Here is a 23,893-nt window from a genome sequence, read left to right as displayed (position 1 = left end):
TCAGTTTGTTTTTAATCTCTTTTTTTTGTAAACTTGGAATCATTGTAAATGATTTGCCACTCCATGATTTCCCCGAGAATGAAGGTTTGAATTGAATGACTGACACCTATTACTGCATCGAGCAGTTTCTGTTCAGTGAGACATGTAGAACGGTTTCAATCTGTCAACCTCTGTCAAGGAGCGTAATATATATAGGCCTCGTGTATTATCCTGTGGAGACACAAACACTGTATGTAAAAATAGCTTTCACTGTACTACCCAAAGTAAACATAAATTATACTTTCACTATTAGCAGTATGCAAAAATGTACTTTCACTGTATAGTTAGCAGTAAGTAAAAATCCATGCACGACTTAATTACATTTAGCAAAATATATAGTCATGGGGTAGATGGTGATGTCTGCACTGTTTACATAAAAAAATACACCTGGATTGCTAATGTCAATGTGCAATATGTTGTACACTCGTCACGTTTACTTTTACACACAACTCATATTCACTATGTATATAGTGGTATATTTCTACGTATGTCGTTCCATGTTTTTTTTCCTTTTTATTATCTTATTGTATTCTATACTTATAGTGCTCTAATAGTCTAATGCTCCTGCTGAGCTGACTTGTTTCTCTCGTCCAACACATTTCATTGTGCCGTTGACCTTGTGTTAACGGCTAATGAAGACACTTGAACTTAATTATTAGTTAATTATATTATTATATTACATTCGTTTCCCAATCAATTATTTTATTGGACACAATATGCCACTGAGAACTAAAAGTGTATTGCCTAGTCGTATACAGGCTATTTGACTATATAATTCAGTATCCTTATCATAATTATTAGACCTATTATTATTATTATTATTATTATTATTATTATTATTATTATTATTATTATTATTATTATTATTATTATTATTATTATTATTATTTATCTTTGTTTTGCAATAGGCTTGCATTTCGTTTAATCTGTGCCATGGCACTGCACGCGTCACAAGCTCGTGATAGTGGTGAATGGTGATTATGATGATGATGGTGGGTTTCTGGTTAATGATTAATAAACGTATTCAACCCCCTTCCTCTGTAAATATGATGAATGGGTACATCCTAGGAGGAAAGCACAGCTTGGGTTTCAAAAGCCACAGGTCCGAGTCCTTGAGGGACAGGTTTTCTGTTTATAAACCCTTTTATTTTTCAATAGGCCTCATGTTTCATGATATGAGCAAAGCAGACTTTTCATGAATCATCTTCCATATATTATCAACATGTCGGCATTTTGGACCGTTTTCTGGACTGGATTGAGGAGTGGATGAAATGGCTGATGACAAAGTAAATGACGCACATTGATCAATTGATTTGATATTAATCTACATTATCTTCTCTGTTACTTCGCCATTCCTGATCATTAAATGATGCCAATGAAACGGAACATAGACAGTCCGGTCAGAGACGGAACTTTTCTGATTGGTTCTTCGACCCAGAGCCTGTGTGCCTCTCCGGAGTTCCTGCTGCATGGAGACGAACTCCACAGCTTTCTAAACAGACAGAACCCACTGGAGGAGGAGGAGGATTCTGGAATCAAATCAGGTATGAAACATTTAAATACATGCCTGTATTCAGAAAAATACTTGCTAAAAGTAATTTAGCATGCAATACCAGTGAAGCCAACACACAAAAACATACACAATTATAAATTATTCTTGGAACGCCCTTCTATGCAGTTCGATATGCTTTCAACATTTGGAGAATTTATAGCTTTGATTAATAACAATTGTATGTAATTTTGTAATTGCTTTTAGTCTGCTTTTACTTTTTCTTGTTTCCCGTTTTGATCTTATTTTAACTTGATTTTATCGTGTTGATTGCTTGTTTTTATCTTTGTGTTATTCTATTTATTTTAGTTGTATACTCGACGTCACTGTAATAAGGGAAACGTCAATGTCCCTCGAATTTGAATACAAATGTAATGGCACATTACATTATACTCAGCGTGTAAACAATTATTCACACGTCAGCGCCGTCACGCAGACCAAAAGCTATAGCTGAATATAAATAATTGTATATAATTCTTGAATACATGTAATAAAACCCTCCCGCACATTATGTTAGCTTGTAAATTAAACGTGAATTGAGATGCACGCAACCCTCAGCAAGGGCTGTGCTGTTCTGATTTAAATTGTGTTTAGTTTTATTTATTTATTTATTTTTCTTCATCAGATTTCACCTTTGATTTGAAGAGTGTCCTTCGATTTGACATCATTACAGTAATTTTTAGAATTGGTTAGAATTCGTTTTTAGGAATCACTATTGTTTTCTATCATGTGTCAAGATCGGTCTTGGTAGATTCAACTGATAGATATATAAACTGGATTATGACACATTGTTGATATGATTTGATTGCATCACTGTTTTCCCCTCTTTCTTGCTTTAATATTGTGTTTATCTTTGCTTATTCTGAGATGTTTTAGTCAAAGTAAAAAATATCTGTCTATCCTTCCTTCCATCCATCCATCCATCCATCCATCCATCCATCCATCCATCCATCCATCCATCCATCCATCCATCCATCCATCCATCCATCCATCCATCCATCCATCCATCCATCCATCCATCCATCCATCCATCCATCCATCCATCCATCCATCCATCCACCCATTCATCCACCCATCCATCATGAACTATTTTCGGTCCAAGTACACCATAGTTCTTGGGGTGACAGTGGCTCAGGAGGTAGAGCAGTCATCCCGTAATGTGAAGGTTCCCGGTTTGATTCAGGCTCCTCCTGGCAGCGTGTCAAAGCAGTTAAGCAAAAGTTAACCTCTTACTGCTCCTGATGAGCAGGTTGGCACCTGTCTGTGTGAGTTATAAGTTGTAAAGCGTATATGCCCCGATCACGTTTTTTGCCACCGATACCGATCACGATCTTCTATGAGCCATATCGGCCGATACACTGCCGATACCGATCGTTTTTGGTTTTGTTACTTGTTGTCATGCACTTGTCCTAATATACTAACCTAGCACCAACATTGTTACTCAGCTGATAGAGTTGTGCCCTTCCTGATGACTTGTCGTACAGAACTTGTAAGTCGCTTTGGATAAAAGAGTCAGCTAAATGACTAAATGTAATGTAAATACCCATTGTTCAATTAATAAACTGTATGCCTCACTGTGTGGAAGAGACTGGGATCATTCTTTTGTGCAAGGCAACATCAGGCTTGACTTAAAACATTACATTCCTAACTTAGTGAAACTAATTGTAACAAATTAACACATAGATATAAATGTACTGAATTGTTATTTCTTATTTTATTTCTTATTATATTATATAAAACATTAAAAAAAATGTTTATTTTATTTTACCGATATGCGATCCAGTTATTTTTGTGCGCGCTTTGGATAAAAGCTGTTGTATAAATGTAGGCCATTTAGGGCCAATTAATCGAATGAATTACATTTGCTAGCCGTATAGTTTTCTTGTGTTGTTACTTCTGTATCCCTGACTTGACTGGCCCACAATACAAATTTTTATTTTACAACAGTATGCTTGTTATGATAATACTTTTGTTTTATAACAGTACAATGGCCTATCATGTTTTATAACAGGACAGATAGTTGTGTTGTGTTTCTGTGCAATAGATTGCATTTCTACAGTGTTTCTATTGTGTTTTTTGTATTTTATTTTTTTATAATTTTTTAAACAAACATATAAACAAACATGACAACACACGATAAGATATACAAGCATTAATTGTCAGGGCACATCCAATGAGATCACATTTTAGTTAGTTGTCTTATATAAGATATACCCCTAATACCTGTTATCTAAAAAAAACCTACATACATATGCTCAGCTCGAACCCCCCCCTCCCGGACCCCACCTTGAGAAGTACCTCCACTATCCCTCGCACCTAACCAGACACTACCATTATAAGCTAGCTTTTATTCTCTCCACCACTTCTAACCACATTGACATTTTGGATTCATTGAGACCCAGAATTCTTGCTGTAGATATTTCATGGTAAATTACATCGAGATATGTAAGAAACCAAACTTTACGGCACATTTTTTCCGGTTGAAACCAGCGTGATGCGATCAGCTTCTTGGCTACTGTGATACCCGATAAAACCAATCTCTTTAGCTGTGGATTCACTGCAAACTCAAAAACATCATTCAATAGTAATACCGAGGGGTGTACAGGTATATTCCAAGATACGAGTTTTGATATTTGTTGGGTCACATCTTTCCAGAATGCCTTAACTGGTGAGCAGTCCCAATACATGTGCATAAATGTCCCTTCGTCCCCATTTGTACATTGGGTGCATTTGGAATCTTGTTTAAGTTCTAGTTCTATTGTGTTTTTACAGTTTTTTTTATTGTGTTTCTATCGTGTTTCTACTGCGTTTCTATTATGTTTCTATTGTGTTCTTACTGTGTTTCTATTGTGTTTCTACAGTGTTTCTATTGTGTTTCTATTGTGTTATTACTGTTTCTATTGTGTTTCTACAGTGTTTTATAGTGTTTCTATTGTGTCTATACAGTGTTTCTATTGTGTCTATACAGTGTTTCTATTGTGTTTCTACAGTGTTTTATAGTGTTTCTATTGTGTCTATACAGTGTTTCTACTGTGTTTCTATTGTGTTTCTACTGTGTTTCTATTGTGTTTCTGTCTCAGAGGCAGAGGACAGCAACGACACGCCGTCATCTGATGAGGAGCAGGAGCTTCTGGAGTATTCCACAGAGCTGTCAGTCAGACAGGTTAGCCCCGCCCCCAGGAAGACCATCACTCAGATCATCAAAGACAAGAAAAAGCAGACACAGCTCACACTGCAGTGGTAAGACCAGAGTACAGACATACCTGAGTACACTGGCTGATTTACAGCTCGCAAGACATCCGTACACTGACTGATTTACAGCTGAATAAGACTTCAATACACTAACTGTTTTACAGCTCACTAAGACCTCTGTACACTGGCTAATTTACAGCTGACAAAGACCTCAGTACACTGACTGATTCATAAACATAATTATGGTATCAGTCTATAGTGCATATTGTGTTTTCAGCATTCAACAATGAGGAGTTCATCATGTTTGAAGGAGTGTTTGATAGTGTGTGTGTGTGTGTGTGTGTGTGTGTGTGTGTGTGTGTGTGTGTGTGTGTGTGTGTGTGTGTGTGTGTGTGTGTGTGTGTGTGTGTGTGTGTGTGTGTGTTGGAATAATCAGCACTCGGGGAACTGTCCTTTAGGTACTTTTATTGAGCATGCTGAGGAAGGCTTCCAGATCAAACGTGGCCTAACTATTCCCAAGCGAGTTTACCTCAAAACCCCGCCCCCACAGCGTGACGGACTGCCGTGGCGTCTTCATTGTGTGCAAAGGAGTGTGTCTGATTGGTTGTCTCTACTGTCTGTCTCCAGGCTGGAGGAGAATTACATTGTGTGTGAAGGAGTGTGTCTGATTGGTTGTCTCTACTGTCTGTCTCCAGGCTGGAGGAGAACTACATTGTGTGTGAAGGTTTGTGTCTGATTGGTTGTCTCTACTGTCTGTCTCCAGGCTGGAGGAGAATTACATTGTGTGTGAAGGAGTGTGTCTGATTGGTTGTCTCTACTGTCTGTCTCCAGGCTGGAGGAGAACTACATTGTGTGTGAAGGAGTGTGTCTGATTGGTTGTCTCTACTGTCTGTCTCCAGGCTGGAGGAGAACTACATTGTGTGTGAAGGAGTGTGTCTGATTGGTTGTCTCTACTGTCTGTCTCCAGGCTGGAGGAGAACTACATTGTGTGTGAAGGAGTGTGTCTGATTGGTTGTCTCTACTGTCTGTCTCCAGGCTGGAGGAGAACTACATTGTGTGTGAAGGAGTGTGTCTGATTGGTTGTCTCTACTGTCTGTCTCCAGGCTGGAGGAGAACTACATTGTGTGTGAAGGAGTGTGTCTGATTGGTTGTCTCTACTGTCTGTCTCCAGGCTGGAGGAGAACTACATTGTGTGTGAAGGAGTGTGTCTGCCACGCTGCATCCTATACGCTCACTACCTCGACTTCTGCAGGAAGGAGAAGTTAGATCCCGCCTGCGCTGCTACCTTTGGAAAGGTGTGTGTGTGTCAGGCCTCACTTTGCTTTAAAACTTCTACCGATGTTATGATGCTTGATGCCGGTTTAGAAACATTGCAAAAAAAATTAGACACACATGTAACATAATGGTTAATAATATGTTACCAACACAACCCTGGTGGACTGAGACTAGTCTACTTCCTGTTTCCAACAGACCATCCGCCAGAAGTTCCCTCTTCTCACCACCAGGAGGCTCGGTACCAGGGGACACTCCAAGTAAATACCAAACATGTTCTATTTAGAGTAAATACTACTAAACAATCTATTTAGAGTAAATAATACTAAACATGTTCTATTTAAATACTAAACATGTTCTATTTAGAGTAAACACATGTTCTATTTAACCTCTTAAGCCCGATCGGCCTGGTACCGGTACAAGATTATTTCACGTCATAAATAGATCAATACAGTCCATATTAAGTGATGTTGCGTTTCTTTTTCAAATGTAGCCAAGAGTAAAGATCCTAACCCTATCAAAACAGCAGTCAAAGTGTATTATCTTCCGCACTACGTTTGTTTACCAATGATTTTAAGTGTTATTAGCTAATTATGAGCTTATAGAAATCTCTGCGCATTTAGACGCGAGAAGAAGAAGCACTAATGAAATCGTTGTATTCCTAAGAAAGAGGAGACCCAGGGTTTTTGATGGACGTTGAAATTTCATAAAACTACAGCTCACACCAGCCGCCGGCAACGGAAATCCAACCATATTTCACGTAATTTTCCTGACGTGATGTTCGTGTTTATATCTCACAGGTCGAACAAACCTCAATGTTATTCCCATAAAATACAACGTATATTTGTATACCTTATATCTTTACCTTTCTGTGAACGTGAACGGAAAAACCATGTCGCAATCCGGTGAAAAATGGCGGAGCTATTGACATTATAAAAGTAACTGTACCTACAGCAGATTTCATTCATGGTCTTTGCTGCCCTGTAACGGGCGCCTAGTGGTACTAAATCCAGATTGAACTCTGCCATTAGAAAGAGGAGATTTGGCCCGATCCATAGATGTATGACATGGCCATAATAAGGTAATTTATAGGCCTGATATTCTATATTCATATTTCAAATTGCATGTGTCCGGGTGGCAAAATTCAGTACTGTATACAAAACCCCCTGTAAATCATCTGCCCTTTATTCATTTGCTTAGATTTTTAGTACACTTGATCTCAAGAAGGTGCTGAATGAGCCCAGTGGCAATCTTCCACGTCTGGTCAATGTTAGCATGGTGTTATTCACCATCAAAGATGGAAAGAAATATAGAAATGATAATAATTTATATTGTTCATTACAATTTACTCATGCATAGTAACAGACACAATATTTCTGACACTGCAATACATTCCCCGAGGTCCCTAGATTAGATACCAGGAACATGCAAATAGCCTTGTAGAAGTGGAGCAATCTTCCATTTACTTGGGTATGTAATTTTAGGCAAATATTCGGAAAATATGGCTAGGGTTTAAGAGGTTAAATACAAAATAAATTATGTTTAGAGTAAATACTAAACATGTTCTATTTTAATACTGAACATGTTCTATTTCAATACTAAACATGCTCTATTTTAATACTAAACATGCTCTATTTTAATACTAAACATGTTCCATTTTAATACTAAACATGTTCTATTTAAATACTAAACTAATGTTATATTTAACAGACAGACAGACAGACAGACAGACAGACAGACAGACAGACAGACAGACAGACAGACAGACAGACAGACAGACAGACAGACAGACAGACAGACAGACAGACAGACAGACAGACAGACAGACAGACAGACAATGTATGTTCAATGTAATGATGCCACAGCCATGTGTTGATATTTAACAGATATCATTACTATGGGATCGGCATCAAGGAGAGCAGTGCTTATTACCACTCTGTGTACTCAGGCAAGGGTTTGACCAGGTAAGATATACACATCTTCCATATGGACAGTTTAAAACCAAGGGTTTGACCAGGTAAGATATACACATCTTCCATATGGACAGTTTAAAACCAAGGGTTTGACCAAGTAAGATATACACATCTTCCATATGGACAGTTTATTAAAACCAAGGGTTTGACCAGGTAAGATATACACATCTTCCATATGGACAGTTTATTAAAACCAAGGGTTTGACCAGGTAAGATATACACATCTTCCATATGGACAGTTTAAAACCAAGGGTTTGACCAAGTAAGATATACACATCTTCCATATGGACAGTTTATTAAAACCAAGGGTTTGACCAGGTAAGATATACACATCTTCCATATGGACAGTTTATTAAAACCAAGGGTTTGACCAGGTAAGATATACACATCTTCCATATGGACAGTTTATTAAAACCAAGGGTTTGACCAGGTAAGATATACACATCTTCCATATGGACAGTTTAAAACCAAGGGTTTGACCAAGTAAGATATACACATCTTCCATATGGACAGTTTATTAAAACCAAGGGTTTGACCAGGTAAGATATACACATCTTCCATATGGACAGTTTAAAACCAAGGGTTTGACCAAGTAAGATATACACATCTTCCATATGGACAGTTTATTAAAACCAAGGGTTTGACCAGGTAAGATATACACATCTTCCATATGGACAGTTTAAAACCATGACCACAAACCATACTGCTTCATTGTGTAACTGTTTATTTATTTGAACTTGTCTGTAACTCGACCTCATTGTAAATTAGTTCAACCTCAATGGTTTAAATAAAGGTTTGAATTGATGCATGAATATATCTTTCCACACTCAAAGTATATTTTTAGTATATTAAGTGCATGTGTTAAAAGTATATTTCTACCCATATGTGTATTTCTTAAGTGTGCTTACAGCGTACTCAAGCTGCAAGTGTAATTGAAGCACATAACGTACCAAACCTAAGTTGTACTTTAGTAAACATATTAAAAGTGTACTATTTTGGTAAGCAAAAGTAACCAAAAATACATCAAAATGTGAATTATTTAGAATATACATTTTGACACAGTAACTTAAGTGGTTTCTATTTAACACAACTTTAGTATAATTTAGATACATGCCTGCAACATGTAAACTAAATTAATTTTGGACTAATCAATAAACCTTTATTCCGCACCTTTCTAATATCTCTGAGGATATATTATAAAAAAATGTTAAATAAAGATTGCCCTACATAAAATTTGATCTATAGCACCTTTAACCACTCACACTAGGGGTGTAATGGTACACAAAAACCACGGTACGGTACGTACCTCGTTTTTGAAGTCAAGGTTCGGTACGGTTTTCGGTACAGTGGGGGAAAGTTTGGCTTTCCATGTTCCACTCAGGGGTGATGTAGTGTGCAGTAACTAATTGTACTTGTAGGGCTGTCAACGAATATTCTATATTGAAATGAATAATCAACTTGTAAATACATTTTATTTTATAATAATTATATTAGATTGTGAAAAAAACAGCCCCCGGTGGGCGGTCGTTAGTGGTTAACATACCGTTGTATTCGTTCGGTACACTACACAGCCGTTCGGTATGGTACGGTACACACTGAAACTTGTTCGGTTCGGTACGGATACGTGTACCTTTACACCCCTAACTCACACCTATTAAAAATAAATGCACAAACATCCTTCCGGGCTTTGGGATCTAGACACTCCCATCCCAAAGCAGGGTCTACCAAGGGAGCTTTGCAGTAATTCACAGTATATTAAAGGGGAACTATCTTATAAATGGCCTTTTTCAGTGTTTAGCATTGTTTCCTAGCTATGTGGACTTATATAGGATCTATGTCTCTAATTCTCATATTGGCGCATTCTTCCAATTCTCTCACAATATTCACCCTCACTGAACTGAGTCATCTGAAAATGTGCATATCTGTGATGTCAGAGATTTCTCAGCTGCATAATAATGTGGCAGTTGGTGTGGCAGTTGGTACCAGGCCACACAGTGGTTGGAGCCCAGCCTCAAAACGGCTTAAGATCTTAAGGTAGAAAAATGCTGTTTTTGAGTACTTGATTAGAAATACAAAACAATGAATTTTTTTGAAAGAAACCTTACAGAGGTGTTCCATAGACTCACAGGAATTGTGTAAAAGTGCCCAAATAGTGAAAGAAATAGTAAAATAATTCCCCTTTGACTTACTATATAGTTATAATATGTATTTTTACTTGTAGCCTACTTTACTTGTCAGGGGTCCCAGAGGAGACACATGGGTTTCACAGTAATCTACATTATCATCAGAGGCTATGACCATAGAGAAACTACCTCTGGAGCCAGAGTGGGAGGGGCATGTCAGAGAGGGAGGGGCATGTCAGAGAGGGAGGGGCATGTCAGAGTGGGAGGGGCATGTCAGAGTGGGAGGGGCATGTCAGAGAGGGCGGGACATACCAAAGTGAGCGGCAGATAAGCTACACCATATTGTGTCTCCCAGACCTTTCACTAAAATCTCATTAATGAAATCTGACATTAAATCTGATTTTCTTTTAAATCTGACCACAGATTTTCAGGAAGCAAGCTCAAGAATGAGGTAAGAAAGAAAACTTTTATTTTATCTTATCTTATCTTACTGTAGGTGAAATACATGAAAAACATCATGTGTCTGACACGTTATTTCTGAGGTCCACTAATGTAATATTCTTTGTTGTGTCTGATAAATTAATACTAATGTAATATTCTTTGTTATGTCTGACACATTAACACTAATGTCATATTCTTTGTTGTGTCTGACACATTAACTCATTGACTGCCGGGAATTAGTCGGGGCCCCGTTTTAGCACTGCCACGCTTTAAAAGATAGGAGTGCGTCACCTTGTTTGTAGAGCTATAACTATATTCTATATTATAGCTATGGATACAATACTATGGCCCATTTGACATCAGCTATCTATCGTTCAATATGTGAAAAAGAAGTAATTTCTTCATCCATACGTTCCCATGTTATACCGTGGTGAATATAAGTATGGTTATATTATAGCGTGGTCTGGGGTAATTCCCGAAGGGCTGAGTAATAGCCTTATATGTCAATTCTACTATAAGCTTTGCCGTTTCTTGCCTGTACACGCTACTATTCCCAAATTAAATCTATATCTATAGGCATTATGTTTCATCATGAATGCATGAAGGGGGGGGGGGGTCGTTTCTGATTATTTGATTGGCAGTAACGGCATTCGTATTGATCACTAAAAACACATCAGCCCGATCGGTATAAAAGCATTGCACGATAGGCGGCTGGGTGGCGCAGCGGACATTGCGCTCGTCACCAACGCAAGAGACACCGGGTTCGACTCCGGCTGTCGGCGTTGCCTCCGGCTTGGGCCAGCCGTCATACTAACTCAATTGGCAGAGTTAGAGGGTGGAAGTCGATGGGTGGTAATCTGGACATTGTGGACAGCGACTCCTACAGGTCGGTTGGGGGACTCCTGCACAGCAGAGACAGGAAAAGGCGGGGGTAGTGTGAGCTTCCCACATGTTACACCTCGCCAATGAGAGTCCGCGCTGGCAGGTGAAAAGCTGTGACAGGCTGCCTCCTAATGTACCGGAGGGGACACGTGATGCAAGTGAGGCCAGATTCGGCTCAAACAAGGGACTAAACACGTTTCGCAATTATGCCACATCAATGTGGAACGCCCTACCCAAAGCTGTAAAGGAATGTGAATCCCTACCCACTTTCAAAACCGCTCTAAAAGAGCACCTACGGGAGGCTGCAATTTGAAACTGGCCACCGTAAATGTCCAAACCCACCCACCCCCTCCTAATAATAGACAGTCTCCTCCCCTCCGTATGTATATATTCTCTCCCCACTGTATGTATATTTCTCTCCCACCCACCCACCCCCTCCTAATGTACAGTCTCCTCCCCACCGTATGTATATATTCTCTCCCCACCGTATGTATATTTCTCTCCCACCCACCCACCCCTCCTAATGTACAGTCTCCTCCCCACCGTATGTATATATTCTCTCCCCACCGTATGTATATTTCTCTCCCACCCACCCACCCCCTCCTAATGTACAGTCTCCTCCCCATCATATGTATATACTCTCTGTCAGGATCTATGGGTAACAGTACTGTATATTTGCATATCATATATGTCACAAATGTAACAGTACTATATACCTGTATGTCATGTATGTCCCTATGCCATAAATGTCATGATGTCATGTATGTTGTGTATGTCATAAATGTCACTATGAATTGAAAATGGGGGACCCTGATGTAAACAAGACAAACGTCTTTCTCTGGTCTGTATCCCCTTAACAATTGTATGTATTGAGCCATACTGTATTGTACCCATTCTGCAATCTGTTAAATAAAGTTTTCATTCATTCATTCATTCATTCATTCATTCATTCATTCATTCATTCATTCATTCATTCATTCATTCATTCATTCATTCATTCATTCAAGGTTTCTATCCTCCCTAAAACCAGCCAGTGGGGGGCATATGCGAGCAACGTTCAAGACAGGGGAGGGAAGAATTGGCACAATGGGATTGGGATGGGAGAACAAAAAAAATAGAAAAAGAGGAGAAAAAAAGTGAAAAAAAAGCATTGCACGATCAAGCAAACATTTACGTCAGATAGTCCTTACCTGTGATCGGGAGTATTCCAAAAATAATATTCCAATTGTTTGATCGCCATCTGGTACATCCGATGTCCATTTGATCCACGACATAACTCACCACAACACCACAAAAAAAAAGGAAAAACTATCAAATAACGAGTATACTCGTTGTTGGCGTTCAAGCGTCGGCTCCCAATAACAAGTAAACTCGTTGTTGGCGGGGAATGAGTTAATACTAATGTAATATTCCTTGTTGTGTCTGACACATTAACACATTCGGGGCCATTGGGATGAGTCTAATTAATGTCAAGAGGACCGGGGAATGTAAACAAACGTGGGGCTGTTTGTACAGCTAAATCTATACTTTATAGTGTTGCTATCTGTCCATTCTCATTGTCAATTGAGTCCATAAACCGTCCCTTCAAAATGGCTTAAAGAAAAAAATAAATCATCAATAGGTTATCATTTTATAGCGCCGTGAATATAAGCGGTATAGGGGATTTGGTCTAGTATATTTTCTGGAAGCCGAGATACAGGGCTAATAGCTAATAACGTTAAATCCAATGGCATTTCAGTTATAGATACGCTCCAGTTAAAACTCAAACTGCATATGATCGGTACGATCCTCACGCATGTATGCATGAAAGGGGGGGGGGGGGGGCGGGGGACGTCGTTTTTGATTATCGATTACCAATAACCGCGTTAGCCTCATTAGCCTCATAGCCGAATGCCTGATTGGCTATCAAAACAAGGCCAGATCGGGATGTACTTTACGTGAAAAAGATCCTACCGTGGTCCGGTGGGATGTCCCCGAGCATTTCCCCGTTATCGATCGCCATCTGGTAGATCGATATGTCCATTGGCTGATGATAAATCCCCTTATTGCATGGTGAAATCTGCGATCCAAAACGTAATCCAAGCTACATGCTGCACATCTGAATCCTGCTAACTGAAATCGCCATTGAAAGAAAAAAAAAAGACTGATCCGCTCAGCCACAGGGCACACTGCATTATCGCGATAGCGCCCCTAAGAGGATCTGGTCGGTATTGCACCTTGTCGAATTCATAGAGTAGGGTAAATCTGCAGTGCCGCTCGGCGACCTTGAATAGGTTATTAAAATGGAATAAAAGCAATAACAACTTCCCACGGATTTATCCGTGCCTCTGTCCACAACGCATGGACTCGAAACACGGAGATCTCCGTGCTTGTGCGGGATTGTGTTAATACTAATGTAATATTCTTTGTTGTGTCTGACACATTAATACTCATTTGATATTCTTTGTTGTGTCTGATAAATTAATACTAATGTAATATTCTTCTTTGTTGTGTCTGATCAATTAATACCAATGTAATATTATTTGTTGTGTCTGACACAATAATACTCATTTGATATTCTTTGTTGTGTCTGATAAATTAATACTAATGTAATATTATTATTTGTTGTGTCTGACACAATAATACTAATGTGATATTCTTTGTTGTCTCTCAAACATTAATACTACTAATATAATATTCTTCTTTGTTGTGTCTGACATTAATACCAATATAATCTATTTTTCCACAGGGATCAATAAAGGAATATCTTATTTGAGCTTATCTTATTTTATATTATTTGTTGTGTGTCTGACACATTGATACTCATGTAATATTCTTCTCTCTCTGACAGGGAGGCTTCACTAGGAAATATTCCCTGAGTTCTAAAACAGGGACGTTGCTCCCAGACTTCCCCAGCGCTCAGCATCTGCTGCTGCATGGAAACGTCTCCAGAGAGAAGGTTACTGCCCCGTCTGTCTCTCTGGGAGGGACATGCTATCTGGACGGACAGATGGATGGATAGATAGATGGGTGGATGGATGGCTGGATGGATAGATAGAGAGATAGATAGATAGAGGGATAGATGGAGTGATTTTATTCACGCTATCCAATCAGTGTAACATCTAACCCATAGTTATTTAGCTAACAACCTATAGTTATTTAGCTAAAAACCTATAGTTATTTAGCGAACAACCTATAGTTATTTAGCTAACAACCTATAGTTATTTAGCTAACAACCTATAGTTATTTAGCTAACAACTTATAGTTATTTAGCTAACAACTTATAGTTATTTAGCTAACAACCCATAGTTATATATCAACTGGCTATCGCGTCTCGCTCTGCCTACTGAGATATAACCCATAATCTCTAGCACCTAGTGTGCTCCAGGAAACAAAACAAATGCACCCACTTGCACGTGACCACGCCACTCCCATGCGTCCTATATTACGCCGGAAGTGGTCACGCCTCACCCTTCCTCATTCGTTTCCAACGCGGAAGCAGCTAGATGCACTTCGGAACTGAGATTGTTATGAAGCAGAAGGAGACATTACACAATGTTGGAAATTCGCCAGAAGTTCGCCAGCCCCCGGAACCTTCTCGGCAAGTCCTGACAGCACGACGGCCCTATCCTGTTTGTTCCTCGTCGCATGACAGCAGACCGAGGGACTTCGCGCGACGGTTAGCAGTCGAGCTATGTCGCGCCCAGGTAGGGCCTGCACTAGCAGGCATTGGTATATGTAATACTGCTCGTTGTCTCGTGAGACAGCCGGGTGATGTATTGGCACGGAGGCGGGATATTTGGATAAACGTGGTCATCATGACTCACTTTTGAATATCCTAGCGCGCAGCTAATGCTAATGCTACAGTGTTGGGGCGCCGTTCCCATGTACCCCGCCGAGGGCTGTCTTTACTGTCTTCCCTCCTCTTAACCATTCATGCTGACGGTCAATCGGTGTCTAATGTTGGGGGTTTAGCGGAGGCTTATTTACCCTTTACATGGGTGGATGGGCTGACGACAGGGCTCAGGGCAGGTGTGCTTTTTGTGAATCTATGAATTGAAAATGGGGGTCCCTGATGTAGACGGGACTAGCGTTTTTCTCTGGTCTGCATCCCCTTAACAATTGTGTGTATTGGGCTAGCCCATTCTGCAATATGTTAATAGAGTTTTCGTTCATTCATTCATTTATCCCTTCACGGGTGCACACCGCAATGGAGGTTGTTACATGACTACTAGTGGAGCAGTGCTTCACTAGTAGTAGACTTTGGTCAGCAGCCACCACTGGTGTTCCGTGCTTAGTGAAGCAGGTGGCATCAGTCCTTTGCCCTGACATGGTGGAACGGTGTCCCGCCCGGCCGACGCCATGAGGCGAGTTGGCCCAGCAGGTGGCGGGTTGGCTGATGAAGCTTATACCGCCGCGGTACAGAATTGAGCAGCAACTGACAACATTGCTCAATTGGCTGCTTTTCTGTCAAAAATGGTGTCGGGTGGTGGGGCCTTAGGGCCAGCCGACGTCAACCATTGTGCGAGGTTTTGAGGTTATTCAGCTTTTGACCTAGCCGCAAGCTATAACCGCAGGGAGGGCTAGGATGCTGTCAACGGTTGTTCACAGGCATCTTTGGTTGGAGAAATCTCCCCTTGAGGAGGGGAGGGGTCTCCTCCTCAGGGCTCCCCTCTCCGCGGGTGGACCTTGGTCTGTCCACGGAGGCACGGGCGGTATTTGACCTGGGCTCCATGCCGCCCCACACCGCGCAGCCAGAGGTGAGAGCACGGCCTATCTTCTCCGGTTACTCCCCCCCGCTACACTACGGGACACAGGGCTCTGATTTGTTCCCTTTAGCTGCGGGCCGCGTTCTTCCAGTGAAGCGCAAGCGGCCCCACATTTCGCTTCTCATGGAGACAGGGGCTGACACCCAGTTGCTAGCTAGGCCTGGGTCTGTCTATGAGAATGCTGTGCTGTCAAGCGGCTCCCACACCACACGTCCTGTGTCTGTGTTTGGTGAGCCTGGTGTTGTATCTGTCGACGGAGCAGGGTTCCCTGTATCTAAAAAATTTTGTCAGAGGGGGAACTCTAGGCCCAGGAGGTCGCAGCGTGGGTTGCCCCCAGCCCGCCCTTGCCAGGCCGGGTATTACGTTACTGCCTCCCCCGTCTGGACTTCTGATCCTGCGGTGGTCAGCAGGCACGCGTAATTTGGGTGGTAGTAATATCACTACAGGGCTACGGTGTGTAGAGACCCACCCTATCGGGCAGTGTGAGGACCACACACCATGCATGTCCAGCTGCAGAGCAGGCTGTCCTCAGCAAGCTAAACCGGGAAGATGCTCAGCGGGGGAGCCTATGTCACCAGGGGTGATGGCCGCTCCTCAGACCGGCCCTTCTGTCTTGGGTGCGATTGCCCGGCTCCACGTGACACCCTAGTCTCGCGCGGTTGGCGAGACCAGGGTTGACAACGCACAGCGGGAGGGACCGGGCCACCTATCTACGATTCCTAGCGGACCAGCAGCAGTTGGCGGCGGGGGCGCTTTGGAATCTTTTACCACGTATGGCTGCAGTAGTAGCCATATGTCGGTGTGGATGGAGAGAACGCTGAGGGCGGCGCTTGTGTTACAGTTTACACACCCCCGCCCTCCGTTTTTGGGTTTGGTACAGACTCTATTATCAGAGTCCGCGGCAGTGACAGCCCTGGCAGAGGAGATTTGTTCTCTGGCGGCGAAACAGGCCATCGTCGTGGTCCCATGGGAGGATGCGATGTGTTGCGTTTCCTCCCGATATTCTCTGGTGTCTGAGGAATTGGGGGGGGGGGTGTCAGACCCATACTGGACCTGTCCCATGGAAGGTTCAGAATGTTGACCGTCACCCACCTGTTAAGCGCTGTCAGGTGGGGGACTGGTTCACCTCCATAGACCTCCATAGACCGTATTCGCATTCCCGATCTTCCCTCCTAGGACATACCTACGCTTCCTTTTTCAGGGCTTAGCGTACGAGTACCAGAGGCTGCCGTTCGCCTATACTCTGGCTCCTCGCATCTTCACCAAGTGCGTGGAGACCACGCTGGGGCCTCTGTGTCGTCAGGGGATACAAATTTTATTCTACCCTGGACGACGTTCTGGTCCTCGGCCGGTCAGAGAAGATTGCCAGGTCTCATACCAGGCAGGTGGTGGGATTCCTCACCAGCCTGGGTTTTGCTGTAGACTAGAACAAGAGTACTCCTCTTCCCAGTCAAGGGGTGGACTACTTGGGCTTATTTCTAAGCTCGAAGTCTATATGGGCATTCCTCTCGGAGCGGCTCTCGGCGCGCTCGGGAGGTTCCGTCCTAGGACAGTTACGGCGCTGTCCGTGATGCGCCTGCTCGGTATGATGGCATCTGCTCACTCTGTGGTCCCTCTTGGCCTCTTGGAAAATAGACCCGGTGAGAGACAAGTGGAATCGGCTGAAGGTTCCCATGTCAGTACTGGGGGACCTCGCCCTCTGGGGAGGGCCTGGGGCCCTCACCAGCGGGGTCCCCATGGGCAGCAGGCTGTCACACGTCACGGTCTTCACCGACGCCTCCCTCACGGGATGGGGGGGGACGTGTTGGGCCAACGCAGTAGGGGGCAGCTGGCAGGACCATGCTGCCCGGTCTGCACTACATTTCAATGTATTGGAATTGAAGGCAGTCCTTCTGGTCCTCAAACAGCTCGGCCACCTTGTGGTGGGCAAGCACGTTTTGATCAGGACGGACAACACGACATCAGCATCGTATATCGACAGACAGGGAGGAGTACACTCCCCCCGTCTGCACCGGGCGGCAGTCGAGCTCTGGCTATGGGCGTCTCAATCTGCACAGCCTGTGGGCTCTCCACATCCCCGGCAGGGAGAATGTGGGTGCAGATGTGATGTCGCGGGCGGTCCTCACCCGGATGAGTGGGGACTACGTCCAGACATAGTCAGACAGGTCTGGGACCGATTCGGGGAGGCCATGGTGGAACTGTTTGCGAGCAGACAGTCCCACCAGTGCCCCTTGTGGTTCGGTCAGTCAGAAGGCAACCCCTCTCTGGGGGTGGATGCCTTCTTGATGTATCCGTGGCCGCCCGGGATTCTGTACGCGTTACCCCCCGTACACCTGATGACTCGGCTGTTGGGGCGGGTATGTCAGGAGCGCGGGACTTTGATCCTGGTTGCGCCGGGCCGGGGCTCAGCTGTGTGGTTCCCGGCCCTGATTCAGCTCTTGGTGGCCCCGCCGTGGCCTGTTTCGTGGTCACAGCGGGCCCTCTTTCAGGCGCGCGGAACTCTGTTCTGCCTCCTGTTCTGGGGCAGCCTCTAGGCTTGGCTGCTGAAAGGGTGAATCTGGTGGGGATGCGTCTTAACTCTTCTGTGGTTAACGCCATCCGGAACGCGTGTGCTCCGTCCACTACCGCGGCTTACGCAGGGAAGTGGCGTATGGTCGAGAGTGGGGGGCAGAACATTGTTCAGCCACCCTCTCGTGGGACGTTCTTGCTTGGCGCACGGCGTCTCCGAGTCGGGACCTCCAACTGTTCTGGAAAGGCTGTTGGGGGCCCCGTTTGAGCCTCTTGAGCAGGCGCCGTTGGATCGTCTGTCTTATGACCACGTTCCTTTTTTGGGCCATCACCTCCGCTAAATGCGTGGGTGAGCCATGTGCTCTCTCGGTGCGATCGGAGTACCTGTCTATTCGGGCCGATAGCAGGCGACTCTGTGGCCTGATCCGACCTTCGTGCCAAAGGATATCCGGAGCTCTTGTCGCTCCTGGGATATGGTGCTTCAGGCGTTTCGCCCTCCTCCTCACGCTAGTGGGTTGGAGGTGAGCCTTCACCTGTCGTGTCCTGTCCGTGCACTGAAGGTTTACCTTAGTCGCACGCAAGGTCTCAAGGTTTCCGATCAACTGTTTGTTTGTTACGGTGGCCCTTGCGCGGATGAGGCGCTGTCCAAGCAGCGCCTGTCACATTGGTTGTGCAAGGGCATTGCCTTTTGCTACACGTTGGCTGGACAGGTTCCCCCCGGGGGCGTCAGGGCGCACTCCACTCGTGGTGGCGGCCTCTGCTGCCCTGTTAGGGGGGGCCTCGGTGGAGGACATTTGTGCTGCGGCCTCCTGGTCCTCCCTGAGTCCTTTCGGTTTTACCTCATGGACGTGACTGGGGGTTCTGTCTCCCAGGCGGTCCTGAGGTCCGGGACCTCTCCTGCATCCCGCCATCAGGTGGGCTAGCAGGGGTGTGTGGGTGTGGACCGCAGGGTGCTGTGTCACACGCGGTCCCGCTTGCGCTGTGCGTTCAGGGGTACCTGGTTCCCCCCCTTTTTCACACTTTGGTGGAGTTGACTGCCTCCCCCCCTTCGTTAGGACGGGCGGGTGGACGGGACTCCCCTCTTCCCTGGCTGGGGCTTACGGGTCCTCAGGGGGTGCATTTGTCGGGGCCACGCGTCTGCTCTGCCCTTATCTCAGTAGGCAGAGCGAGACGCGATAGCCAGTTGATATATAACGTAAGGTTATCCTATAACCCTAGTTATATGATACTGGCTGAGCATCTCGCTCTTAGCGCCCTGAGGTCCCTTGGATGTTTTCCGCTTATGGAAATCGAACTGGGAAGGGTGAGGCGTGACCACTTCCGGCGTAATATAGGACGCATGGGAGTGGTGTGGTCAGTTTCCTGGAGCACACTAGGTGCTAGAGATGATGGGTTTATCTCAGTAGGCAGAGCGAGACGCTCAGCCAGTATCATATAACTAGGGTTATAGGATAACCTTACGTTATTTAGCTAACAATGGAGCATTCATTAGTTTGGTCATGACAACCTTTTTGTACCAAATTCCTTTCAGAGTCAATCTGTTAAATTAATTAAATTGAAAGTGAATAGAGGCCAACCTTGAACCAGACTGGCTGCAACATGTAGGCATATTTATGAATGTGTAAATGACTTAAAGGTAGAACATGTAATGCTATAAAACAGCGACTTCTAGGCAAATTTATAATAATAATAATATCTTAAATGTATATAGCGCCTTTCAGGAGACCCAAGACGCTTAACAGGAGGGGGCAGCTAAGGGAGGGGAACAGGGAACAACGTAACAACAAAATAATAATCAAAAGCAAAGAAAGTAAAGAAAACAAAAAAAAGGAAATCAGGCAGAGTCATTACAAATTTTGTGAAGAGGTGGGTTTTGAGTTGGGATTTGAAGGAGTGCAGGGATGCACTATGGATGTTTGGAGGGAGTGAGTTCCAGAGGGTGGGTGCGGCCACAGAGAAGGCTCTGGGACCAACAGTCCGCATGTTGGTGGTGGGGATGGAGAGGAGACCACAGTCAGAGGACCGCAGCCTCCGGGGCGGGATGTAGGGATGGAAGAGGTCCGCTAGGTACCGGGGGGCAAGGGAGTGAAGGGCTTTGTAGGTGATAAGGAGGATCTTGAAATTGATGCGGGACTTGACTGGAAGCCAGTGGAGGTGGATGAGGGTGGGGGTGATGTGGTGCCAGGACTTGGTGCGGGTGAGAACCCTGGCAGCAGAATTTTGCACATATTGTAACCTGTTCAGGGCACTGCTGGGTAGCCCTATGAGGACAGAGTTTGCATAGTCAAGACGGGAGGTGACGAAAGCGTGAATGAGAGTCTCTGCTACAGAGTCGGGGAGAGATGGCCGGAGTCTGGAAATTAGTTGCCTCTTGTTTTGTTTTGGTCTGATTTGTGGTTTAGAGTTGAGTGGGGACAGGGGAAGGGGTTGCTACTGCTGGCCACCAGGCTCTACCAAGAGAGGTCTGGAGAAATTCACACTATAATAAGTTACTATATAGTTATTATGTGTATACATTTATAATATAACATAATATAATATAATGTAATATATAGCTATAATATAATTTTCATATCTATATAGCAACTTATTATAGTGTGAATTACTCCAGACTTCTCTTGGCAGAGCCTGAGGTGTGGTCAGCAGTAGCAACCTCTCCCCCTACCCCACTCAACTCCAACCCACACATCAGACCAAAAACAAAAAATGTAAACAATGTGCAGTACCAAGGGGGGCTATTTTGCCTAGAGGTCACTGTTTGACAACATCACATATTCTTCCTTTAACTGACCAAAGCTCTTGTGTGCAGGTGGACACTCTCATCATGATGTATAAAACCCACTGTCAATGCATCCTGGACAACGCCATTAATGTCAACTTTGAAGAGGTAATCTACCCAGAAACCTGACAACCATTATTCATATTATTATTATTTTTTATTTTATTTGTATTTTGTATTTTTTCCCCTCACCTTTTTTCCATTAGACTTTGAATACAGGATGTATAGTAGAAACAGGGTGATGACAATATTTAACAAATACACAGACTTCACCATTCCTCTGTCCTCCTCTCCTTCCAATCACACCTCGCATCCCATTATAATTGCAGCACAAAAAACAAAAACAGGAAGCGCATAGTACAACACTGGAACAATTATCAGAACTGTACAATTGATTATGTAACCATGACAGTAGGCTGTTCTGAGTGTGTGGCCGTTCAGAACTCGTGCCCAGTATTGCTGCTCACAGCGTTGACAAGGGGGGCGTGCTTGTTCGGAGCATGTGGCCATTCGGAACATGTGCCCGTGGAGAGCTGGCTGATTGCTTGGCGCCTGGAAATCAGGCTAGCAGCGTTGTGAAGACCTGCAGTATGGCTGCTTGGCAGTCCCTACACTGTACACTGCCAAATATAAAGTTTGTTGTTATAGCGCCAAATGGCACCATATTCGACATGGCACTCCCCTTGGTCTTCAGCAATACACACGCAGAGTGTGACGCCGATCAGACAAACGGTTCTCAAGATATGAGAAGGACAGACACGCATTATAGTGCTGCCATCTGGTCAAATATGCGCCACCATATTCCTTCCTTTACAGTTAGATACTTGCATGGGTACATATTCCAATTGAAATGAGAGAATCCTGGGCCTTTGATGGTCTGGTGGTCTGCCCGGCATCCCCGCCAGCCGGACCTGTTAGCAACACTAGAATATTAACCCCATCTGGGGCGGTCAGGTGGCGTAGCGGAGATTGTGCTCGTCACCAACCAATGCAGGAGGCTGCAATCTCGACTCCCAGAGAGTCAGCATTGCCTTGGCTTGGGCTGATCGCTATACTAACTCGTTTGGCTGAGTTAGGGGGAGGGAAGCCGTGGGTGGGTCCTGGGCGTTGTGGACAGCGACCCCTACAGTTCGGTCGAGGCGCCTGCACAGCGAGGGTAGGATCTGGAGAAAGGTAGTGTGACCTTCCACACGTTACACTCTCCCGGTGAGAATCTGCGCTGCCAGGCTGGCTGCCGGCTGGCTGCACATGTGTCGGAGGAAAGCATGTGACAGTCTCCGGCCTCCCGGACCAACAGTAGGGGGGGGGGGGGTGCGCAACAACCAGGAAGGGGGTTGGGAATTGGCATAAAGACTAACAGTGGGATGGGAGAAAAATCGGAAAAAAGGAGGGGGAAAAAGATAATAATTTTTTTTTCTTTTTAAACCCATCTGGGTGTGAGAGCTCCACAAAACATGCAGCGTATGAACATAAACACTAAACAAATACAAGCATAATCCTACAGGGTTCAAAGACTATAATAACCTATTGTCCCTTTGGTCTTTGTTTCAGATACAGAACTTCCTGCTCCATTTCTGGCAGGGAATGCCCGACCACCTGCTGCCCCTGCTGGAGAACCCTGTCATAGTAGATATCTTCTGTGTGTGTGACTCAATACTCTACAAGGTATTATTCACTTATGTTACTCAATACTCCATCAGATATTATTCACTACTGTGACTCAATACTCTATCTGGTATTATTCACTACTGTTACTCAACTTACTAGTAAACCGTTTTGTAATAATTCGTCTCTAAAATCTATAGATAATTAAGTTATACAAACAAGTCATTCAGATTGCTGCAGTCTGATTATTGTTATCATAATACATAATTAATACTCGTTCATGTGTATGTCTTTTTCAGGTGCTGACAGACGTGCTGATACCTGCTACAATGCAGGAGATGCCTGAGAGGTTTGTTATTTACTAGGGCTGTCCCCGACTAAGGATTTGGATAGTCGACTATGATTGGCCAACATTTTCCGTTAGTCGACTATTAGTCGACTATATATATATCATTTTTTATTTTTTTTTATTATTCCATTTGGGCTGTGGGGGGTGCTTAATGTCTGACGGAGTCGACTGAAGGCTTCTTGTCCTCTGCAAAAGCATGCAATTGGTCCACTGATGGATACATCTTGATATTTGTCTAGTCTAGTGTGTTCATTAGATGGGTGAAATCCTCTTTCAGTGCCTCTGTGCCTGTTTTCGTAGGCAGTTAGCCTCTGGTATGCGTGCCATTAGCGTTAGCCACGCTTCTAGGCCTCTTTTCTTTTGGAAAGAATGATAAAAAAAATATTTTTTTATAATATTTTTATTTTATTTTTTTTGTATTCGACTAAGAGGT

The 23,893-nt window shown here is 43.8% G+C and overlaps 1 protein-coding gene across 1 annotated transcript in view; it reads left to right on the top strand.

The window, feature by feature from the left end:
• Positions 1-1,408: 1,408 nt before the first annotated feature.
• rfx6 (regulatory factor X, 6) overlaps positions 1,409-23,893 on the top strand; it is a gene marked incomplete at both ends in the record, with an annotated part of 59,968 nt that continues 37,483 nt past the window's right edge. The window contains 10 exons of the mRNA XM_084314190.1: positions 1,409-1,583; positions 4,669-4,828; positions 5,952-6,075; positions 6,251-6,312; positions 7,939-8,016; positions 10,572-10,599; positions 14,302-14,409; positions 21,537-21,614; positions 23,058-23,171; positions 23,411-23,460. Of these exons, the coding sequence (XP_084170316.1) occupies positions 1,409-1,583; positions 4,669-4,828; positions 5,952-6,075; positions 6,251-6,312; positions 7,939-8,016; positions 10,572-10,599; positions 14,302-14,409; positions 21,537-21,614; positions 23,058-23,171; positions 23,411-23,460 (977 nt within the window). The remainder of the gene's footprint in view (positions 1,584-4,668; positions 4,829-5,951; positions 6,076-6,250; positions 6,313-7,938; positions 8,017-10,571; positions 10,600-14,301; positions 14,410-21,536; positions 21,615-23,057; positions 23,172-23,410; positions 23,461-23,893) is intronic.

This window comes from Notolepis coatsorum (assembly GCF_963971535.1).
Source record: "Notolepis coatsorum genome assembly, chromosome: 5".
Classification (NCBI taxonomy): Eukaryota; Metazoa; Chordata; class Actinopteri; order Aulopiformes; family Paralepididae; genus Notolepis; species Notolepis coatsorum.
This window is presented reverse-complemented; position numbering and strand designations above follow the sequence as displayed.